Source organism: Monodelphis domestica, chromosome 2 (assembly GCF_027887165.1).
Source record: "Monodelphis domestica isolate mMonDom1 chromosome 2, mMonDom1.pri, whole genome shotgun sequence".
Taxonomy (NCBI): Eukaryota; Metazoa; Chordata; class Mammalia; order Didelphimorphia; family Didelphidae; genus Monodelphis; species Monodelphis domestica.
The window spans coordinates 198117460-198135031 of record NC_077228.1 but is presented as its reverse complement, the minus strand read 5'-3'; the positions used below and the strand labels follow the sequence as shown (position 1 = coordinate 198135031).

The following is a 17572-nucleotide window of genomic DNA, read 5'->3' as shown; positions in this document are numbered from 1 at the left end:
GAAGAGTAAAGTAGTAAGGGTTAGACAATGGGAGTTAAGTCACTTGCCCAGGATCACACAGCTGGGAAGTGTCTGGGGCCAGATTTGATCCTAGGACCTCCCATCTCCAGAGCTACCCAGCTGCTACCTCTCCATTTTCTTGACATTGCTCTTTCCTGTTTCTCATCCTACCTGCAAGACTCCTTTGTTGGATATTATCTCACACAAGTTACAATCTTAAGTGGGAAGGACCCAGTTCTAAATCTCAGACACAAATCCTAGATAACCTAGCTCTTGCCAATCCTGTCTTAGTATTCATACTAAGGGTTTAAATATGAAAAATGAGGTATAACCAATCACGTTTTTCAAATTTTCCTACCCCCTAACTACAGATATGCCCTTTTCTCTCTACACCCTCTTTTGTGATCTCATCACCCTTCAATGGGTTCAGTAATCATTTCCCTCATCTAACTCCACTTCAACACTGGGAGAAGAGGTTTTTAGTTGTCTGGTAAACAGATTACCCCTTTCTAAGTGGCTTCCCCAAAGAATCAAAAGCAACAAGTCTAAAGACATAAATCTCTTAACTCACAGGTCTCCTTGCCTTTCTGTTGAATGAACTATTGTTCCAGTAACCACTTTGTAATCTCAGTCATTCTTGACCCTTTCCTTTCCCTTATATTAATTACCAAATTCTATGACATCTTGTTCATTCACTCTTGGGATGTCCACTTTCTCCACCTTCCTGTCATCAGCTATTTCCTAATACACATGATGCAGCCAGGCAATATAAAGTCCTTCTGGCTTTCATTTTACATTTTCACAAGTATTCCAGGCCAAACTGGCTTACTCAATACTCCCATTACTTGGCATCCCATCTTCTTAAACCTGGCCTTTGCAGAGGTTGTCCCAGGTCTTCAATGCTCTTCTTTAACTTTATCTTCCAGACTTTGTTATATAATACCCATTGGGGGATCTTTTAATCCCTATTTTGAATGCCCCTAACAGCAAAGGAATAAAGAGCTACTAGAAATTTTTGAGCAGGTAAGATTTCTTTAGTAATCTGGTTCCAGCTGTGAATACAGGGGATGAAAGAAAGAAGATTCACCAGCAAAGGTCTCCCTGATCTAAGATTTTTGGACTTCCCATTAAGAGCTGTTTAAGAAAATAACTATGAGACTTCTTTCATTTCTTCCTGTTACAGACAGCTAGGGTGCTCAAGTGATAGAAAAAGGGGAAACAAAATAGGACAACAATGGATATGTGGACTGAAGGAGATAAAAGGGAAGAAACAAGAGTCCAGGTGATTATCGTAACGGTAATGTCACTGACAAAGAAGCAAAAACAGAAACAAGTCTAAAGATCAGTTAGGTGAACCTGGATTTGAATCTGGCTTCACATACTTAACTGTGAAACCCTAGGGAAGTCACTTAACCCCAGTTGCCTAGCCCTTGCTGCTCTTCTGCCTTGGAATGGAATACTTTGTAATCGTTCTAAAAACAAAAGGTAACATTTTAAAGAAATAAAGATATTTTACCAATTACATATGATAACAATTTTCCACATTATGATCCAAATTATACTCCTTCCCAGCTATTTGTTCTAGATTATAGATGATCATGCAAAACATATTTCCATATTATTCATCTTTATAATGTACTACTCACATAAAACCAAAACCCCAAAATAAAAAATTGCATGCTTTGATCTGCATCTAATTCCCAACAATTCTCTGGAAGTAGATAGCATTTTTTGTCTCAAGTCAGAAAGTAGTAATTTCTTATTTCAGCTGACTGGGGGGTTTCAAAAGGGCCTACCCACAAAGAGCTTCACAAACACACATTATTTGTGATGTTCAGGTCAGTCAGTAAACATTAAACTCAAGATTAGGTGCCAGGCTGTACTAAAGACTGATCACTGTGCTCTTGAGAAGCTCACAATATAATGGGGTAGAAGACAACATTCAAAATAAAACTAGATAAGCAATATACAGGATAAACTGAAAATAGGTCTAGAAGTATTTTGCAAGGCTTGATAAGCACCTTACCATTCATTTCTCCTAAACAATCTAGGGTAACCTAATACCACTCATGAACCAGTTATACTTTGTCATTTTTCTATTTGAAGGCACAAATGTATTTCTAATGGGTATCCAACTTTCCTTCCTTTATGAATAGCAAACCCAGTACAAAGGAATTACAACTAAATGTACTATTACCACCAATACCACTAGCAACTCGACTGAAAACCTCTCAGTCTACCAAATCACTGACCCCAGAAAGCAAAAGGAAAAAGAGTAGGTATATGGTATTGTAAATTTTCAGATTATATATTTTTTGATCAGGCTAATTAAAGGTCAACACTCTTGTAGATTAGCAGTGAACTGAATCAACCTGTGAAGTGAATTATTTTACTTTTGTCTAACAGAAAATGGTTTATAAGTGGTTCAACTCCAATCTGCTAAAAGAAAAACACAGGCCAGTCTTCAGATTTAATGGCTTTGAAGAAAAAAACCAGGGCAAAACAAAGACAAGGCAGGAAAGCAAATAGATAGGCAGACACTTTAATGAGGCGTTTTTACAAATGGGCTTTGGGAGAATCAAGCAATGCTGCCGGCATTAGATGCAATCCTGGGCCACAAGTCAGCACACTCCTTGGCAACTGGCCCCGTGATGGCTGAACCTACATAAGAGAAGGGGGAAAAGCAAAAGCTGAACAGGTGCCATCCTTCAAATGAACCAGCCACCCAACACCCACAGAAGAACAAACCAAAATCCCTACCTTTCATTTCGCCTTTATTGTTTACTATGACCCCTGCATTGTCTTCAAAATATAGAAACACTCCATCTTTTCTCCGATATGACTTCCGTTGCCGTATTACCACTGCTGGATGAACTATGGAGGAAAAGCAAGGTCAGGGACAAGTGAATCTAATCGGTGTACTATGGAACAAAGGAGATAGACATCCCCTTACCTGGTCTCTTACACCTTCCTTGACTACAGAATAAAAACAAGTTTTTGTTTACTTTTTTAAATTTGGGAATCTCAACTAGAGTTCAAGCTCTTATCATTCACAATACCATTTCTAGATAACCAAGTTAGAATTGGAAAAGACCTTAAATATCATCTAAGTTCAACTTCCTCTTTTCCCAGTCACACAGGTACTAAAAATTGGGCTTCGAACCCAGATCCTGACTCCAAATTCAGTGTATTCCTGTAAACTGAACAAGTCTCCCTGACTTCAGACTAATTTTGTAAACACTTGGGGGTGGGGTGCAGCACAATTGGGTGGTTCAGTGGTTAAAGAGCCATGAATGGAGAGGAAGGTCCAAATACTTCCTTAACTGTGACCTTGGAGCAAGTCATTAAACTCCAATTGCCTAGTCCCTACCAGTCTTCCTCCTTGGAACTAGTACTTAGTATGATTCCAAGACAGAAGGTAAGGGTTTTTATAAAGAAGAGACAAGTAGATAGCCCAGTGCATTATGGGCCAGTCCCAGAAATGGGAGGTCCTAGGTTCAAATCTGGCCTGGGACACTTCTTGGCCTTGTGACCCTGGGCAACTCACTTACCATTCATTGCCTGGCCCTTACTACTATTTTGTCTTGGAACCATATTACTGGTTCTAAGATGGAAAATGAGTTTTAAAAACAAAAATTAAAAAACACTTAAAGCTTTCTTTCAAAACCACCTGAATTGGTGAAAATTGCCTCAAATTACAGTTTGCAAAGCAATTCTTCACTCTTAAGCAGAATAGGATTCCTACCTTTCAAAAGTTAACAATATAGGTATGGGAAAGACCTAGAGAAAGATTTTTGGGGCATGAGGGTGTCTAAGAACTTTCCCCCCTAAACAAACGAGATACAGGAATTGTGAAATTATGAGAGCCAAAACTGTCTCATCAGTTAGAAATGATTTTTACTTCTTAAAATACAATAAAACTTTATTATTCATAGCTTGGAGCAATAGAGGCAGTTTTACCAAGTCCTGTTCAAACTAATTTTTAAAAATCTGTAGAACTGTCACACCACTGATTGAGACCAACAGCACATTCAGCTGTTATCTCACCCAAAAGTGATGATTCTGTTGTATTCTGCCCTTTCTGGACGACTTTAGAGGCCACTAAACAGAGACCCATAAAGTGCTTTTGAAAGGGAATAGAATCTATTTTGTTCTCCATAAAACTTAATAAGTGTGCTCAAAGCACTTCAATCCAAGAAAGAGTAATAAATATCCACACATTCCAGGAGGGAAAGTTCTGAAACTAACCCAAATTCCAAAATTATACTTTGCTTTAATATATGTATACAAAGTGCTCTTCCTACAGAAGAATCTTATGATGTATATTATATGAGGTACAAATACTGTCATTCCCATTACAGAGATTGAGGAAACAGGTTCAGAGTGAAGTCAAAACACTTGGGATGGTTGTGGAAGGACCAGAACTTTAAGGCAAGGCACTGCTTTGTAGATACTGAGGTCTAACAGGCTAGAGACCAGGCTTCAGGGTCATGACGTCTGATATACCTGAAAATTCTTAACAAGGGATCATCTACAGGACAGGCATTTCAACTTTCATCAAAAATATATATCTATATATAGGGGGCAGCTGGGTAGCTCAGTGGATTGAGAGCCAGGCCTAGAAATGGGAGGTCCTAAATTCAAATTTGGCCTTAGACACTTCCTAGCTATGTGACCCTGGGCAAATCACTTTAAGCCCCATTGCCTAGCCCTCATCACTCTTACACACACACAGTATTGATTCTAAGGTGGAAGGTAAGGGTAAAAAAATACACACACACACACACACACACATATATTTATATATATATACATATATATATATTTCCCCCTCTACTCACCCTTCTTCCGGAGCTCTGGTTTTCCCTTTTTAACTGTGGCCATTACCATGTCACCCACACCAGCTGCAGGAAGCCTGTTCAATCTCCCTTTAATCCCCTTCACAGAGATGATGTACAGGTTCTTGGCACCTACATAAAGAAGGAGATATAGTAGTACCTTTTCCATCATAAATAGCTGGTACCAGCTTCCATAACATTTTTATACTTACCATTCTGGTTCTCATGAAGTAAGTGCTGAATAATACCTATATTGCTAGATGTACTGTTACACCACCGATTGAAGCCAAACAGTACAAACTGCTGCTTCACCCAAAAGTGGTGTCATTTTGCTTTACCCTTTCATGACGGCTCTCTGGGTCATTGCAAGAAGGCCCACTGAGTGCTTTTTGAAGGGTGGTGTTAAGTAAAGCTGGACAGTTAAATGCTTTTCTCAATGTTTTGAGCACACTTATGATTCAATCCAAGAGGGAAATATGAGCAAAGTACCAGGGACTCACCTGTATTATCAGCACAATTAATGACCGCTCCCACTGGGAGACCCAAGGAAATTCGGAACTTTGCTCCTGAAGACCCACCACGTCCTACAAAAGACACACAAGAATCAAACCAGGATCTAGAAAGTCTTTCTTCTAACTAGGCGCTTATTTCTCCTTAGAAAATAGCTTTTATTTTTTTGTTTACCTGGAATCACAGAATTTTATGGTGAAAAGGAACCTCATAAACCACTCTCCTTTGGATAACCCACTTTTGCATTGGCTGAAAGATTTTCTTAGGGGCTTGGCTTTATCCCTAGCTGTAAAATTTCAAGATTCTTTCCAGCTGTAGACAACCAATCTTATGTCTCCGTCAAACATATATTTCCAGTCTGCAATACTCATACCTTCTCCTGTACAAGTCTGGCACTGAAGATGGAATTATACCTAACAAAAATTTAGAATCCTAAAAGCAGAAGCCCCAATTAATTCACCAAGCATTTACTAAACTCTTAGGAGATAGATACTATACTATAAAGAAAAAAATGAAACGGTTCTGCTCCTCATGGAGTTTATATTCAAGGGACGAAAATCTACATGTACACTGACAAATTATAATGGCCTCATGCTGAAAGTAGTGCTTGAACCGAGCCTGGAAAGAAGCCAGGGATTGATTCTAAGTGGCAGAGGTTAGAAGAAAGCATTCTGGCCATCGAGGGCCACCTATACAAAGACATAGGGGGAACTGTAAGTAAAATATGTAGAATGGGTGTAGGAGAGTAGTACTGTGCATTAGGCCGGGAGAGGCAAGCTGGAGTCAAAATGAAAAGCATTCTACAGGTTTATACTTTTATCCTAATTAATAGCAAACCACAGCAACCTTTTGAGCAAAGGAAAAAGTGAGACTGGTGCTTTAACGAGTACCAAATCAGCAGTTGTGTGGAGAAGCGATTGGAAAGGATGCAGGGATTACTAGAATTTTAAAAGTGGTCCTGAATGGAAAAATGATGCAATATCCTCTCGTCCTTCCCACAACCAAACCCCTAGAAGGGGAGCCCACATTCCCACTTCACCTCTCAACGTTCCTCTTAGAAATAGCTCCTTTTTCCTAGCAGAAGCCCTGACACTTCGAGCTTTTATCGTTCCATGGCGCCTTCCCTGACCTTCCTTCCGGACTCGTAACTCCGAGAGTCATGCCAGGAGGGCCAGGCCGCAGCCCAGGCCTCCGAGGCTTTGAGAAGATTCTGAGTGGGCTCAGGCCTCAGGGCCGGACTCATGTGTTCCTGACGTTACAAACAGCCGGCGAATTCCTCCATCATCTCTGAGCACCCCCCCCCCCCGAAATCTGGAGCCATAACGGCCTCTCTCTCAGGGTCAGGCCTGTCCCAGGAGGACCTTAAGAGTTCTTGATTTCCCATCCAGCGGTGCTCCAGCACGCCCCAACCCCAAGCACGACAGATGGTGGCGGATGGCGGCGGATTCCCTAGGTCAGGAAACTCACCTCGCTTAGACATCTTGGCTCCCGGAAAGCACGAAAAGAGAAAGGAAACGCGGGGAACTTCGGGATATGAACCACGAAGCCCCGCCTCGTCTCTCTTGTCACGTGACCAGAGATGCTCCTTAGAGGCTTGTTCCTTCTTTTGGGTGGAGCACTCCCCTATCACATGACCAGGCAAATGCAGGCCGCCACTTGGTGGGAGCGGCGATATGGCCTTTGGCCCCCTCTTCAGCCTTGGTGGAGAAGCTGCAGTTTGGAGCCCATGCTTGATCTCTTATTTGAAGTGAGGGATTATGGGCAGGGATTATTGTATATATTACTATTAATTATGTTATACTAACATAAACATTATATAATGTCGAGTAATAAGCTATTAATATAGAACTACATGATACAGTATTCACTTTTGTTACCATTGTAATTAGTATAGTGCTTACATATATATTTGTAAATCCAGGTGATGGTCCATTGCTTTTTTCCTGAATTTTCTTTTGTTCTCTTTACTGCCTTATTCTTTGTAATGTCTTGTTCTATGCCTCATTGTGACAAAGGGTGGCTCTGGGGCAGGAGAATGAGAGATATATTTTTAAATGATGGTAATGTAAAAACAAAGGATATCCACCAAATAAAGATCAAAAATTGGTATTGTAGTGAAATATAGGAGCTTAATTCAGTTCGGTTCAGTTCAACAATAATTTAATAAATAAGTATTGGAGATACAAAGACAAAATGGAAAGCAGCTCCTCCCCTCAAGAAGTTTACATGCAGGGAGCATGGAGGTGGATTGAAAGCCATGCCTAGATACAGGAAATCCTGGGTTCAAATATGGCCTCAGACACCTCCTAGCCAAGTTCCCCCTCCGGGCAAATCACTTAACCCCCAGTGCCTAGCCCTTACTGCTCTTCTGTCTTGGAACCAATACATAGTATAAATTCCAAGATAAGAGAAAAAAAAAAAGAAAGAAACTTACATTCAACTTTTGAGGTAGTAGTGAGTAGAGGCTGAAGAAAAGTCTACCTGGGCCCTTCCAGTCCTACTGAATATCTTACATTATCTCAAATGAGATTATATATGCAAGCTGCTTTGCAAATTGTTCTGTATAAATATAATTGTCTACAAGGCAAAGATTTCATTTATCAATATGAGATCCAGTCCATTCCAGCTCAGCCCTTCCCCACACCTTGATTGAGTTTCATTATTTACTTTTCGTGGAAATGCTAAACCCTAGCACTGTTTTTATTGGGTTCTGTTTTAGTTCAGATTTGTCTTATATGTATATGCACTTACACCTCTATCATAAGTAATACAAACTTCTACCAATTGACCTACAACTGACTCTCCAATACCTTCCCCCTCCTTACCCTGTTTTTTTTTTTCACTTTAAACATTATTTTATTTGGTCATTTCCAAACATTATTCATTGGAAACAAAGATCATTTTCTTTTCCTCCCCCCTCCCGCCACCCCTCCCATAGCCGACGTGGGATTCCACTGGGTATCACATGTGTTCTTGGTTCAAACCCATTTCCATGTTGTTGGTATTTGCATTAGAGTGTTCATTTAGAGTCTCTCCACAGTCGTATCCCCTCCCCCCCTGTGGTCAAGCAGTTGCTTTTCCTCGGTGTTTTTACTCCCATAGCTTATCCTCTGCTTGTGGATAATGTTTTTTAGATCCCTGCAGATTGTTCAGTTACCCTGGTTTTTAGAGACTGTCATGGCCACATTGAACTCTTATAGTGTACTGGGATACTATTTCTGGCTGTCTGAAGCATTTTGAAACTAAAATTCTCCCAAGATCTTCAATACTTCCTCAATAAAACAGAGATTCCTCCCAGCTATGTGACCCTGGGCAAATCACTTAATCCCCATTGCCTAACTTTTACCACTCTTCTGCCTTGGAACCAGTACAAGCATAGATTCTAAGACAGAAGATAAGAGTTTAAAAAAACCAAGTGTTCCTATTAAGGGGGCACCCGGAATTGAACCAGGGACCTCTTGATCTGCAGTCAAATGCTCTACCTCTGAGCTATACCCCCAACGGCCTTTAGTCTCCTGTCATCTCTTAAATAGAATAACAAGAAGGTACTTTGTGTACAAAACATTGGTATATGTGGTAAAACTGGCTCCATTTTCACAGTCTCAGAGAAATGATGATCCAATTTTTCAAGACTTTTTCCTTTTTTTGTTCTTTCCATTGAGTTTGTTTTTTTTGTGTTTATCTTTTGTTTCCCTTATTCTGATTATTTTAAACAATCCAATTTTAGTGGGGAGTGGCATATGAAGAATGGGGTCTTCCCCTGACAGATCAAATGGAAAGTAGAAAGAGTATTACCTCCTTGCTTTAGGACATGCCCTCTTCTGCTGAGAAGTTTTTCATTTCTAATCTCGGCCCACCTGACTTGAACACTGGATTTCATTTCCCCTAGGGGTTAAGGCAACTGGGATGTTCGTTGAGTCTAAATTCTATCCTGCCACTTAATTTATTTCATTTCCACTAGTGTTAAAAGTCCAAGGCCCAGAACTCTCTCTGAGAAAGATTTTCCAGTGGTTGTCCCAACTCGGGCTCATTGGCATGCCAACTTCTTCATTATTTAGTATACCTTCCAAGTATAGCTTTAAGGGCCAAGAACTCTGATAAAAGTCACTAGAAATTTACTGTCTTACTTTAATAGCACCTTCCCTGATTATTAATAATCTTTCCTACTTACAATATTGATAACTTTAATTTAATTCCTCCTCATCTTTCACTTTTAGCACAAGGCCCAAAATTTTCCTTTTCTGATATCAAAACAATTAGGTGTTATGTCTCCATCTCTATTTCTGAATCATTCTCTACCTCTTTATTATCTCAGAAGAATGGGTGTCCTTTATAAATCCTGGTAATCCCATCCTTCCTTGCTCCCTTAATTATCTCCTCTCTGCCTATCTCTCTTTGTGAGTCTCTCTTTCCCAATTCCTCATTAAGAGGTTAAACTAAATGTCCAACTCTAAATCCATTATTGTCAGTCTTTGCCTATTCACCCTAGCTTCAAAAGTTTGCCAACATCTTCTTGATTTTCATTCTTTTCATAATCTTTCCACTTTGGCATAACAGTTCTTTCAAAGTTTACCAAAGTTTTATGAAAATCAACATTCTTTTTCGGTTTTCATTCCTTTGCAATATCTAGTTCCTTCTTGAAACTAATTTCTCTTCCCTTTTGTTTACTGGTTCTCTTTGCTGGTTCTTAGTGTGCTTTCTCTTTTGTTTTAAATATCTCTCTTTTCATTCCTGACACCACCCTTATTTAATTTATCTTCCCTAGACATTTATAATGTCATGATTTAGTGTTCTTCTCTAAAGTCTCTTCTTCCATCTACACTGTAGATGGAGACGACATTCATCTTATTAAGAGACATCATCACTGTGATCTTCAGTGGCTTCCCCAGAGATTATAAAATAAAGTCCAAACTCCGTAGTCTTGTATTCAACAGTTTGATGAACCATCTCCCTTTCCAGCCTTATCTTCCTTAAGCCTTAACACTGGCTATGACATTTTTCTGAACCTACCCCTTTGTGGCTCTTGAAATTCCCCCTCCTCCCCTTCACCATTTTTGGAAATTCTGCTTATTCCTCAAGGCTTAATCCAAATGCTGCTTTCTTCTTGAAGCAATTAGGGATTAATTACTCTGGGAAGCAACTCTCATTATCCTTCCTCCCTATTCAATTCCCCATGCAATTCCACTGGGTTTACATATGTCCTTGATCAAAACCTATTTCCATGTTGTTGATGTTTGCACCAGGGTGATCATTTAGAGTCTACATTCCCAGTCATATCCCCATTGAATCATGTGATCAAACAGTTGTTTTCCTTCTGTGTTTCTATTCCCACAGTTTTTTCTCTGGATGTGGATAGCTTTCTTTCTCATAAGTCCCTCAGAATTGTCTTGGATCATTGCATTGCTGCTAGTAGAGAAGTCCATTACATTTTATTGTACCACAGTGTATCAGGCTCTGTGTATAATATTCTCCTGGTTCTGCTCCTTTCACTCTGCATCAATTCCTTGAGGTCTTTCCAGTTTGCATGGAATTCCTCCAGTTCATTATTCCTTTGAGCACAATAGTATTCCATCCCTATCACAATCAGAGGGTATCCCCTCATTTTCCAATTTTTTGCCACCACAAAGAGCACAGCTTTGAATATTTTTGTACAAGTCTTTTTCCTTATTATCTCTTTGAGGTACAAACCCAGCAGTGCTATGGCTGGATTAAAGGGCAGGCAGTCTTTTAGTGCCCTTTGGGCATAGTTCCAAATTGCCCTCCAGAATAGTTTGATCAATTTACAACTCCACCAGCAATGCATTCATGTCCCAACTTTGCCACATCCCCTCCAACATTCATTACTTTCCATTGCTGTCCTGTTAGCCAATCTGCTAGGTGTGAGGTGATACCTCAGAGTTGTTTTGATTTGCATCTCTCTGATTATAAGAGATTTAGAACCCTTTTTCATGTGCTTATTAATAGTTTTGATTTCTTTATCTGAAAATTGCCTATTCATGTCCCTTGCCCATTTATCAATTGATTTAGCTCCTTTATAAATTTCGATTTTGCTCACTTTTTGCATCAGTTCACTTAAGTCTGTTTTTTTTCTGAAATCATCCAGTGTGCTATTTCTTATAGTACAATCTTTCACAGTCATATATCATAATGCGTTTAGCCATTTCCCAATTGATGGGCAACCCCTCAATTCCTAATTCTTTGCTGTAACAAAAAGAACTGCTACAAATATTTTTGTACACATAAAACCTTTCCCTTTTCTTTTGATCTCTTTGGAATATGGACCTAGTACCGGGTACTTCTGGGTCAAAGAGTATGCATAGTTTTATAATTCTTTAGGCATAATCCCAAAATTTTCTGTGAATCCCAGTTCACAACTCTATCAAAAGTATACTAGTATAACTATTTTTTACACACCCCTTCTAGCATTTGTCCTTTTCTGTCCTGTTAGACAATCTGATAGGCATGGAGAGGTAATTCAGAGTTGTTTTAATTTGCATTTTTTTTAGTGAGTTAGAGCATTTTTAGAAATGACTATTGATAATTTTGATTTTTTCTTTTGAAAACTGCCTGTTTGTATCTTTTGTCTATTAATCAATTAGACAAGTCTAACTTTTAAAATGTGTCTGTTTCCTATATATTTGAAAAATGAGACTTTATCAACTAAACTTGCTTTTTCTTCCAGTTTTATGCTTTCTTTCTAGTTTTGAGTGCATTAATTTTGTTTGATCAAATCCTTTTAAAATTTAATGTAATTAAATTTATCCATCTTACCTCTTGTGATCCTCTCTAACTCTTGTTTGGTCATAATATTTTCAAAAATCTGACAGACATTTCCCCTCCATGCTCTCCTAATTTGTTTAGGATATCATTCATTATATCCAAATCATATGCTCATTTTGGGATTATCTTGGTATGCCATGTGAGATGTTGGTTTTAGCCTAATACTTGCCAGTTTTCAGTTTTCCTAGTAGTTTTTGCCCAATAGTGAGTTCTTGCCCCTTAAGCTTAGATCTTTATATTTATCAAAATTTGATTACTATGCATGTCCCTTGCCCATTTATTAATTGGAGAATGGATTGATGTTTTTGTACAATTGATTTAGCTCTTTATAAATTTGAGTTATTAGACCTTTATCAGAGGTTTTTGGTATGAAGATTGTTTCCCAATTCATTGATTCTCTTCTAATTTTGGTTGCATTGGTTTTGTTTTTACAAAACCTTTTTAATTTGATGTAATCAAAATTATTTATTTTATATTTTGTGATTTTTTTCTAAGTCTTGCTTGGTATTAAAATCTTTCCTTTCCCAAAGATCTTACGTGTATGCTATTCTGTGTTCATCTAATTTGCTTACAGTTTCCTTCTTTATATTCAAGTCATTCACCCATTCTGAGTTTATCTTGGTGTAGGGTATGAGATGTTGATCCAAACCTAATCTCTCCCCTACTGTCTTCCAATTTTCCCAGCAGTTGTTATCAAATAGTAGATTTTGGTCCCCAAAGCTAGGATCTTTGGGCTTATCATAGATTGTCTTGCTGAGGTCACTTACCCGAAGTCTATTCCACTGATTCTCCTTTCTGTCTCTTAACCAGTACCATATTGTTTTGATGACCACTGCTTTATAGTATAGTTTAAGATCTGGGACTACAAAGCCACCTTTCTTTGCATTTTTTTTTCATTATTTCCCTGGATATCCTTGATCTTTTGTTCTTCCAAATGAACTTTGTTATGGTTTTTTCTGATTCAGGAAAAAGTTTTTTGGTAGTTTGATGGGTATGGCACTAACTAAGTAAATAAGTTTGGGTAGGATGGTCATTTTTATTATGTTAGCTCCTCCTACATATGAGCAGTTAATGTTTTTTCAATTGTTTAGATCTACTTTTAATTGTGTGGAAAGTGTTTTGTAGTTGTGTTCATATAGTTCCTGTGTTTGTCTCTGGAGATAGATTCCTAAATATTTTTATATTGTCTAGGGTGATTTTAAATGGAATTTCTCTTTCTAATTCTTGAGGCTGAGATGTAGAGATATATAGAAATGCTGATGACTTATGTGGGTTTATTTTGTATCCTGCAATTTTGCTAAAGTTGTTGATTATTTTGACTAGCTTTTTAGTTGATTCTCTAGGATTCTTTAAATAGACTATCACATCATCCACAAAGAGTGATAGTTTGGTCTCTTCATTGTCTAGTTTAATACCTTCAATTTTTTTTTCTTCTCTAATTGCTACTGCTAGTGTTTCTAGTACAATGTTAAATAATAGAGGTGATAATGGACATCCTTGTTTCACTCCTGATCTTATTGGGAATGCATCTAATTTATCCCCATTGCAGATGATGTTTGCTGATGGTTTTAGGTATATACTGTTTATTATTTTTAGGAAAGGACCTTCCATTCCTATACTTTCTAGTGTTTTCAATAGGAATGGGTGTTGTATTTTGTCAAAGGCTTTTTCTGCATCTATTGAGATAATCATGTGATTTTTGTCGATTTGCTTGTTGATAAGGTCAATTATGTGGATGGTTTCCCTAATATTGAACCATCCTTTCATTCTTGGTATAAATCCCACCTGATCATAATGAATAACCCTTGTGATCACTTGCTGGAGTCTTTTTTTCTAGTATTTTATTTAAGATTTTTGCATCTATGTTCATTAAGGAGATTGGTCTATATTTTTCTTTTTCTGTTTTTGACCTGCCTGGCTTTGGAATCAGTACCACATTTGTGTCATAAAAGGAATTTGGTAGAACTCCCTCTTTGCTTATTATGTCAAATTATTATGTCCTGTCTTTCTCTCCCTTTTTGTACTCCCCACTCCCCCTACCCCCATTAGTTTTCCCTTCTCACTTTCCCTGTAGGGTAAGATAGAATTCAATACCCCAATGGATCTAGATGCTCTTCCCTCTCAGAATTGATTTCACTGAGAGTAAGGTTTAAGTATTACCTATTAGCACTCTCTTCCTCTCCTTCTTATGAGTATTCTTCCCCTCCACTTCCCATGTGTCTCTTTGTGTGATAAAGATTATCCTATTTATCTTATTTCTTCAAGTATCTCTTGGTGCCATCTTCTATTCCCCTCTCCCCTCTCCCTTTTTCTTTTTCCTTTTTTTTTGTATGGTGCCAATTTTAAATATTTATTCTCCAGGACAAGAATTGCAATTCCACTTATTTTTATACAGTACTGATAAAGTGCAATGTTGTTCACTTCTCCCTCTGCACACATTCAAGTATTCAGAATGCCCAGATTTACACAGTAGCTTAAATGTTAACTTTCAACTGCTACTGCCTTGGCTACAAATTTGAGACCTTCAATTTTTGGAAAGCTGTGTGGAATGCTTTTTCTTCTGGCATATTTAGTCGACCTCTTCAATGGTAGGTCCAGAAGTGGCACCTCCAGATGGGGCTGCTCCACCTCCTGGGAACCCACCAGACATGCCCCCTGGCATGCCTCCTGCACTCTGGTACAGCTTGGTGATGATGGAGTTGCAGACTTTTTCCAATTCTTTCTGCTGATGCTCAAATTCTTCCTTTTCAGCAGTCTGGTTCTTATCCAGCCAGTTGATTATTTCATTGCATTTGTCAAGGATCTTCTGTTTGTCTTCATCACCAATTTTGCCTTGCGGTTTCTCATCCTCAACAGTTGCCTTTATGTTGAAAGCATAAGACTCAAGAGAATTCTTGGAAGACACTTTATCTCTCTGCTTCTCATCTTCAGCCTTGTACTTTTCAGCCTCCTGGACCATGCGCTCAATGTCTTCTTTGCTTAGACGACCTTTGTCATTGGTGATGGTGATCTTGTTCTCCTTGCCTGTGCTCTTATCCACAGCAGACACATTGAGGATGCCATTAGGATCAATGTCAAATGTAACTTCAATCTGAGGGACACCCCTTGGGGCAGGAGGGATTCCTGTGAGCTCAAACTTGCCAAGTAAGTTGTTTTCCTTTGTCATTGCTCTCTCACCTTCATAAACCTGAATAAGCACACCAGGCTGATTGTCAGAGTAGGTAGTAAAGGTCTGAGTCTGCTTGGTGGGAATGGTGGTGTTGCTTTTGATCAGAACTGTCATGACTCCACCAGCAGTTTCAATTCCAAGGGAAAGAGAAGTGACATCTAGCAGCAGCAAGTCCTGCACATTCTTAGATTTATCTCCAGACAAGATGGCAGCCTGGACAGCTACACCATAGGCAACAGCCTCATCAGGATTGATACTCTTGTTGAGCTCCTTGCCATTGAAGAAGTCCTGCAGAAGCTTCCGGATTTTGGGGATTCGAGTGGAACCACTTACCAAGACAATGTCATGAATCTGTGATTTGTCTAGCTTGGCATCTCTGAGGGCCTTTTCCACGGGGTCCAGTGTGCCACGGAAGAGGTCAGCATTCAGCTCTTCAAAACGGGCCCGGGTAATAGAGGTATAGAAGTCGATACCTTCATAGAGGTAATCGATCTCAATACTGGCCTGTGTACTGGAAGAGAGGGTTCTCTTTGCACGTTCACAAGCAGTGCATGGACAGCCCTCTTGTTCTCACTGATGTCCTTTTTGTGCTTTCGCTTGAACTCAGCAATGAAATGGTTGACCATGCGGTTGTCAAAGTCCTCACCACCCAAATGGGTGTCCCCAGCTTTGGACTTGACTTCAAAGATACCATCTTCAATGGTAAGGGTGGAGATATCAAAGATACCACCTCCAAGGTCAAAGATCAACACATTTCTCTTGGCACCAGCTTTTTTGTCCAAGCCATAAGCAATAGCAGTAGCAGTTGACTTATTGATGATTCGGAGCACATTGAGACCAGCAATGGTTCCTGTGTCTTTGGTGGACTGTCTTTGGGAATTGTTGAAGTAGGCTGGTACTATGACAACAGCATTTGTGACAGTCTTCCCAAGGTAAGCTTCAGCAATTTCTTTCATCTTGGTCAAGACCATAGATGATACTTCTGGATAGAAATTTTTAGTCTCCCCTTTGTACTCCACTTGGACCTTAGGCTTGCCTGCCTCATTCACTACTGTAAAAGGCCAGTGCTTCATGTCTGACTGTACAACTGCATCATCAAATCTGCGACCAATCAGACGTTTGGCATCAAAGACTGTATTGGTGGGGTTCATTGCAACTTGATTCTTTGCAGCATCACCGATTAAACGTTCTGTATTGGTGAAGGTGACATAGCTGGGGGTGGTCCTGTTTCCTTGGTCATTAGCAATGATCTCCACTTTCCCATGTTGGAAGACTCCTACACAGGAGTAAGTGGTGCCAAGATCAATGCCAACTGCGGGTCCCTTCGACATGTTTGCTGGGGCATCAGAGGTCGTAGATGACCACTGTGGAGAGAGAAGGGCTGCTGCTGTGCTGAGTAGCCTTTTTTCTTTTTTTGCACATCATCTTATACCACTTATTACCCCAATGTCTTCCTGTGAATGATTCTTCTAATTACCATAATAGTGAATATAATTTTTGAGAGTTACAAATAAAATTTTCCCCATATATCAATATAAACAATTTGATCTTTTCAGTTAAAGAAATCAAAAACTATTAATAAGCACATGAAAAAGGGTTCTAAATCTCTTATAATCAGAGAGATGCAAATCAAAACAACTCTGAATTATCACCTCACCTAGCAGATTGGCTAACAGGACAGCAATGGAAAGTAATGAATGTTGGAGGGGATGTGGCAAAGTTGGGACATGAATGCATTGCTGGTGGAGTTGTAAATTGATCAAACCATTCTGGAGGGCAATTTGGAACTATGCCCTGTGAATCTTAAAATTTCTCAGACTTGTGAATCTTAAAAATTCTCAGACTCTACCTTAGAACATTTTAGGTTACGGCTGCTATCCCCTTATTTTTCAATGAAGGGACTTTAGTCAGGAATGTAGGTGGGAACTCTAACATTACTCTACCCCTACTTAGGCATACTTTAGGGGAAGATAAAGTTGTAAACTCCTGATTGAACAATTAAAAGTCCCCAACCCATACTTAAAGTGAAGCAAGAACCCTTAAGCTAGGTCTATTTTTAGATCTAATACAAAGGGGTGCTAAGTACCTATGAAGATCAAATTAATCAGGCAACTTGCAAAGGACAAGATTAGTCTACTCAGGTGTGAAATACTCAAAGTTTTAGTCTACTCAGTCCTTGGGAAAACATCTACTGTGATTGGTAGATGTAGAAATTTAGGGGAGGTGACATAGGAGAAAATTCTCTTTAAAAGGAGGTCAGAAAGGCCTCTAAAAG

The 17572-nt window shown here is 39.1% G+C and overlaps 2 protein-coding genes and 2 non-coding genes across 4 annotated transcripts; all 4 read right to left on the bottom strand.

Moving 5' to 3' along the window:
* Nucleotides 1-2526: 2526 nt before the first annotated feature.
* RPL23 (ribosomal protein L23) lies at nucleotides 2527-6972 on the bottom strand. The gene is made up of 5 exons (XM_001366553.4): nucleotides 6816-6972; nucleotides 5339-5422; nucleotides 4842-4970; nucleotides 2761-2874; nucleotides 2527-2661 (listed from the first exon to the last, which is right to left on the bottom strand). The coding sequence occupies exons 1-5, from the start codon at nucleotides 6826-6828 to the stop codon at nucleotides 2579-2581; spliced, it is 423 nt and encodes a 140-aa protein (XP_001366590.1). The 5' UTR covers nucleotides 6829-6972; the 3' UTR covers nucleotides 2527-2578.
* LOC130457783 (small nucleolar RNA SNORA21) lies at nucleotides 3997-4136 on the bottom strand. Its single transcript, XR_008917057.1, has one exon. It is a non-coding gene; the product is annotated as a small nucleolar RNA SNORA21 (small nucleolar RNA).
* LOC130457782 (small nucleolar RNA SNORA21) lies at nucleotides 5102-5236 on the bottom strand. Its single transcript, XR_008917056.1, has one exon. It is a non-coding gene; the product is annotated as a small nucleolar RNA SNORA21 (small nucleolar RNA).
* Nucleotides 6973-14643: 7671 nt separating the features above from the next.
* LOC100018232 (heat shock cognate 71 kDa protein-like) lies at nucleotides 14644-16681 on the bottom strand. Its single transcript, XM_056816797.1, is given in 2 exon segments — nucleotides 14644-15842; nucleotides 15845-16681. Coding segments are annotated over 2 exon segments (1929 nt in total). The 5' UTR covers nucleotides 16629-16681; the 3' UTR covers nucleotides 14644-14697.
* Nucleotides 16682-17572: the final 891 nt, after the last annotated feature.